The sequence below is a fragment of the Leguminivora glycinivorella genome, chromosome 6 (assembly GCF_023078275.1).
Source record: "Leguminivora glycinivorella isolate SPB_JAAS2020 chromosome 6, LegGlyc_1.1, whole genome shotgun sequence".
NCBI classification, from domain to species: Eukaryota; Metazoa; Arthropoda; class Insecta; order Lepidoptera; family Tortricidae; genus Leguminivora; species Leguminivora glycinivorella.
The window spans coordinates 22830259-22836670 of NC_062976.1; the positions used below are offsets into that span (position 1 = coordinate 22830259).

General features: G+C 46.5%; 1 protein-coding gene across 1 annotated transcript; it reads right to left on the minus strand.

Annotated features, from left to right (window-relative positions):
* Positions 1-2189: 2189 nt before the first annotated feature.
* Positions 2190-5960, minus strand: LOC125227069. The gene is made up of 2 exons (XM_048131261.1): positions 2412-5960; positions 2190-2224 (listed from the first exon to the last, which is right to left on the minus strand). Exons 1-2 carry the CDS (start codon positions 5449-5451, stop codon positions 2190-2192), a joined length of 3075 nt encoding a protein of 1024 aa, XP_047987218.1. The 5' UTR covers positions 5452-5960.
* Positions 5961-6412: the final 452 nt, after the last annotated feature.

Here is a 6412-nt window from a genome sequence, read left to right on the forward strand (position 1 = left end):
TGTTAGCTTGATATGTGTTAAAATGTCAAATATAAGTATTAGCGCCATCTAGCCGAGCGTTCCCCAAAGATGTAACGCCATCTAGGCCACCGTAGCTAACTAACTCACGTGATGGACCCACGTTTCTTTTATCCGTCTATACGGAGTTACATATTATGTCTGTGGTAGTACCTACCCACTTCAACCGCTGCATTGAAACATGCAACAAAAGCTAAAAGCCGCAAACTTCCTATTTTTCAACCCCCCTGGGGGTTAGGGGTCTAAGTGCAGAAACAAAAGCTAACAAATGACCCCCATAGCTTTATCGGGCCCAATAAATGACTCTGCGCGCTTTCCATCAATTTCAGTCCTACGTCAGTTTAAAGTTGCTAAAAATGGAGATATGGGGGCGTATAAATTGGGGGGCTTAGTTTCCTGCTTTGGAAAAGACGGCGATAAAATTATTACGCTGTTAGGTTGGTACTTTAGACTTTCACGATTTATTATGAAACTAGCTTTTGCCCGCGGCTTCGCACGCGTTAGAAAGAGACAAAAAGTAGCCTATGTCACTCTACACCCCTTCAACTTATACACTTTCCCATTTATAATATTAGTATTGTAACCGGGGCTCGGGCGTAGGGCGAGTAGTAAAACTAACCGGATAGCAAGTTCGTATCTTTATTTAAATTAACGGTACAACTAGATACACCGGGTACTAAGTGAAGGTTCGGGAACCGTACGCAACACTCAGTAGTGATCTAAACTAGAGAGCCGGGAAACCGTCTACACTAGAGATCAGCTGAAGATCGAATGACGAACAAAATCGCCGTCCCTATTTATAGTTTCGGTGTTGCACAGTCGTTAGCGGCATCTATCTAGTCGTCAGCGCCATCTCTCGGTGTCTTTATATTCGCGATGTGCGTTCTAAGGTGAAGTTCCGCTACTCAGCACAAGATGGCGCTAGTGGTATCATGTTAGTGGTGTTACATACTCTCCCCTCTATCCACGATGACGTCCCGGCGAGTAGGATAGGTTTTACTTCCTCTTGTTGGTAGTCTTCGCAGCTGCCTTCCTAGGCCTTCCTCTTTTTCTAATCGGTTGGAGGGGTTCTGGCAAGGCTTGATAGTTTCCCTTAAATGGGGTGAGTGCTGAGGTATGGTAGGTTCCCACTTGCTTATCTGGTTCACTCGGATTTGCTAATTTGTATGATGTCGCGCCTTGCTTAGATTGCACAAGGTAAGGTCCATCGCGGCGTGGCATCAATTTGTTACTGACTCCTTGGGCGGAGCGACTTGCCATGTGGGTATCGGCAAGCACTAGATCTCCGGCTTCATAACCTGGGTCCGGTCGTCTTGCCTTGTCAGCTTGTTCTTTTCGGGTTTCTTCTTTATCCTGACGAAGCTGTCTGGCTTGTTTTAGCGTTTCCGCTAGTAACAAAAGCTTCGGAGTTATTTCCGGTACAAAATTTTCAGATAGCACGATATGCTTCAGGTCATGTTTGACATCGTCGGGTGATCGAAGTTCGCGACCAAAAGTGAGATATGCCGGGGTATGACTTGTTGCTAGACTTGTTGCTGTGTTCATAGCAAATCTTATACAAGCAAGCTTTTCCGACCACTCCGGGTGATTGTCCTGCACTAAGATGCCTAGTTGAGTCTTTATATCTCTATTCTTCCTTTCCACGGGGTTTGCAGCTGGATGGTATACTGGAGTAAACGTATGGTGAATACCCAGGCAATAAGTAGCCTTCTGCATGACTGCGCTGACAAATTGCGGTCCATTGTCGCTATGAATACGTCTAGGAACACCATATCGAAGGAAAACTTCGTTTATCATTGTCATAGCGCATGTTTCGGCGTTAGCCGTTTCTAGCGCGAACAGTTCTACCCATCCCGTTGCTAAATCCTCTACCACTAGGATCCAGTGTTTGTTTGTAACTGACTTGGGCAAGGGTCCAAACAAGTCAAATGCTAGACTTTCAAATCTTTGATTTATTGCAGTAGTTTGCAAGAGTCCAGCAGGTTTAAGGTTGGTCGGCTTATAACGTTGACACATGAGGCATGTTTTGACATATGACTCTATAAAGCGCCTCATACCCTTCCAGTAATATCGACTTGATATCCTTTGATAAGTTTTATCGACGCCGTAGTGTCCTGCTAAGGGATCATCGTGATACGCTGCTAAGACATTCTTCCATTCATGCTCCGGAACTAACAGTTGGGCATCGTCGCCGTTTCCATCTGGGCTGTATTTATAGAGGACACCATTATTCAATACATATCCTTTGCTGCCCCAATAGATAGTATCCTCGCTTTCCGTCTCTAACGCCTTTATAATTCTGGCTATATGTTTATCCTTCAACTGTTCAGTGCGTATTTCGGAAGGCTTACGCGTAGGCATATCTATGACGATGCTGCAAAATTCACATTTACTGGAGGTGTCGGTGTCACACTGTGGTCTGGAGAGCGCATCAGCAACCACATTAGTTTTACCTGGGGCGTACTTAATCGTAACGTTGTACGCTTGCACGATCAAAGCCCAACGCGCCAATCGTCCTGTAGGGGTTTTAATCGTCAATAGCCATTTCAAGGCTTGGTGGTCCGTGACCAACGTAACATGTCCGCCTTCAATGTATCCGCGAAATTTGTTGAGTGACCAAACTAGAGCGAGCGCTTCCCGCTCTGTGGTGCTATAGTTCCTTTCTGCGGAGGTTAGGAGTCTGCTGGCATACTCAATCGGGTGCTCATCTTCTCCCTCCCCCTGGACTATGACGGCTCCGATTGCGTAGTTGCTCGCATCAGCCTTTATGATATAGGGCTTGGTTTCATCCGCCGATTTCAAGACCGGAGCAGAGATAAGGTGACTCTTCAAGTCATTGAAAGCTTTCTCCTGGGCTTCTTTCCATTCCCATTGAGCATTCTTCTTTGTTAGCCTCGTCAATGGTTCGCTGACCTTGGAGAAGTTCGGAATAAATCGCCTGTACCATGAGCAGGTTTGTATGAACGATAACAAATGCTTGAGGTTTCGGGGCTGTGGTAGGCTGGTAATCGCTTCCACCTTGGTGGGATCCGGTTGTAGACCGCTTGAAGTGATCACGTGTCCTAAATACTTGACTGAATTGCAGCAAAAGTGACATTTAGCCAGGTTGATCGTCAGATTGTTCTCTTTCAGAACCTTTAACACTTTTTCTAAGTCCTCAACGTGCTGCTCGAACGATTCAGACAGTATGATGAGGTCATCCAGGTAAGCCAACATCCTCACGTCTCCTACTAATGCCTTGACTCGGTCGATGAGTCGCTGAAAGGTAGCAGGAGCGTTCCGTAAACCAAAGGGCATTCTAATGAATTTAAAAATACCGAACGGCGTTATGAAACTCGTTTTATTCTGGTCTTCGTCGCGCACCTTTACTTGCCAATAGCCAGAGCGCAAGTCCAGAGTGGACATATAAAACGTCGGCTTGGCGTCACGTAGAAGGTCATCAATCCGCGGCATCGGGTAAAGATCCGGTACGGTGATGGCGTTCAACCTTCTGTAATCGACGCATGGACGTAAGGTTCCGTCCTTCTTGGGCACTAGTATAGCAGGAGCGGACCAAGGCGAAGACGCAGGTTCGATTATACCCTCGGTGAGCATCTTGTCGATCTCGTTTTTCAACTGTTCCCTTCGTACTGGAGATAGCCGGTAGGGTGGTACAGCAATTGGAGCATGGTCGCCAGCATCGATAGCGTGTTCAATTAAAGTCGTTGGTTGTTTGCTAGGCAGGCAAACCTCCTTATTCTTCGTTATAACCTCTTCGATTTGGTTTTTCTGTTCGTCAGTCACAGTACCCATCTTGACCGTTCCAACCTCCAGAGCGCAGAGGTCAATATCATCCGCAGTGTAGCCTGTGAATAGTGCCTCAGATTTTGGTGACAGGGTAACGACAGATTCTTCGATTGACTGTACTGCGTCAGCGAACATATAGTCCAAATGATGTGACTCTGGTTCGTATCCATCAAATACTTGACGAGATCGTTTGACAGGAACGGGGTTGTACGAAGGAGCTTCAGTCGCGACTTTGGGTTCCTTCCGATCTGTCGGCTGGGTATGCTTGGGTAAGACGCCTGGGTATAGGTCAGGTTCAAACTGGGCCATGGATACGTTATCTGGTTCTTCCAAGATGAAATCATAATTAGTATCCGGACGCTCCACAAAATTCCAAGAACGTTGGGGTATGTTGATGACCATGCCTGCATCTTCTATGAATCCCATTCCCAGTAAAGTCTTATTTTCTTTGGCGTGCGGTAGTACAACAAATGTCGTGGGTACAGTCCGATCACAAATTTTTACTGGAACTGTAATGGACATGACATCCTCTCGACGTTTCAAGCCGTCTGCCATTGATATGTTAGCAGTTTGTGAAGCGAAACTACATTGTCTTTGTTTCAAGCATTTGTATAGCTGATATGAAGCTACACTAGATTTAGCGCCGGGGTCAACGAACGCAGTGCCAACAACATCGAAGATTGCAATCCCCACTTGCATTCTCGGGCGAGCGTCTAAGTTGATGTCTAGGGCGCAGAAGCCAGTTTTCTCGATCTTGACTGGTTGAGCTTCCTTACACTTAGGACATTTGCTTCTTGTGTATCCAGGCATTCCACACCCGTAGCAGTAGAGCGTCGACATACTTGGTGAGGGCGCTTGGGTAGACTCAGTCTTGATCTCCTTAGGAGGGTGTTGGCCTTGTCCAGGTTGACCACCCATTTGCTTCATCCTCTTTCGACATTCTTCAACGGTATGGCCCGTGGCACGACAGAAGTCACACCGCTGCTTCTTGCTAGCTTGGGAAGGTTGCTTCGAGCCTGAGGTCGTAGACAGCGTTGTTGACGCCCTCTCCCGTAGCACCTGTTCCACATTCCTAGCCGCCGTTAGTAATTGGTCGAAAGTTGTCACGGAGTCGCGGGGTATCCTTTCGCGTATGTTTATATTCAGCTGTCCGTGAATCGCGTCTATTTGTAGTTCTTCTGTCAAACCCGGTGAGCGTAGTTGGGTCAACAGAGCTCTGTTCTTCGCAATAAACGTTTCGGATAGCATGTCTGACGGTTGCCTGCGTGAGAATACTTCTTGGAATATTTGTACGCCTGATATTTTGGGTGCAAAAGCGTGTCGTAGTCTTGACTCAAAATCAGTCCAACGGCTAATGCCTTCTTTGACGCCTTGCCACCATGTTGAAGCTTCCCCTTTTAATACAAGAGGGAGACTCATGATGGCGGCTTCGTCTGACATATCATTAACTTTCTTATAGACTGAAGCAGCTGACAGGAACTCTTCAAGACGCATTGACTCTCTAGTGCCGTCATAAGAGAACGACACGTTCGCAAACGAGGCCGTGGTATTCCTTGCTCCACCGGCTGCTGCTTGAAGTGCCGCCGACGTAAGTGACGTCACTAGTTGCTGTAACTGCTCCGTGGACATGGATATGTTCTGAGTCATCTTCTTCTTCTTGCTTGAAGGTCCGTGTAGTTTTCGTGGTCTCAGCCCCACTCGCAGCGAAGGTCTTGATTTGGGAGTGATCGAAGGTTCGTTCCCGGAATCCGCCAGCTTGGATGTCCTTGGCCGAACGTTGGTACGCCAGAATGTAACCGGGGCTCGGGCGTAGGGCGAGTAGTAAAACTAACCGGATAGCAAGTTCGTATCTTTATTTAAATTAACGGTACAACTAGATACACCGGGTACTAAGTGAAGGTTCGGGAACCGTACGCAACACTCAGTAGTGATCTAAACTAGAGAGCCGGGAAACCGTCTACACTAGAGATCAGCTGAAGATCGAATGACGAACAAAATCGCCGTCCCTATTTATAGTTTCGGTGTTGCACAGTCGTTAGCGGCATCTATCTAGTCGTCAGCGCCATCTCTCGGTGTCTTTATATTCGCGATGTGCGTTCTAAGGTGAAGTTCCGCTACTCAGCACAAGATGGCGCTAGTGGTATCATGTTAGTGGTGTTACAGTATGGATTATTTAGTCAGTCAAAGATTAGTTGGCAAGTCTTCCAGTTTTCCTGAAATGGGTCGACCTAGTTAAATTTTTTTTTATTTTGCCTAATTAGGAGGCCTAGCCGAATGCCATTTCGTAGTACGATAACAAAACGCTAACGCCAACGAAAGTATACAAAATGTATGGAATGACAGATGCCGCAGAAACGTGCTAGCCGAATGGGAACGTAGAATCGAAACGCCGTAGAAACGTCGCAGAAATCATCCCAAGTGTCGTACATTAGCCTAGCCAAAAGTCATTTCTGACAAGAGAAAACGAAAGAATTTCATACGCTTTGACAGATAAATTAGCGTCAGCTAAACCCTTGCAGATAAGTTGTCGAAACCCAAAGAAAAGCAGCATTATGTGTGGCAGCAGCAAATATTATTTTGATAGGTAGATTGCGTAGTTCTTTTTAAT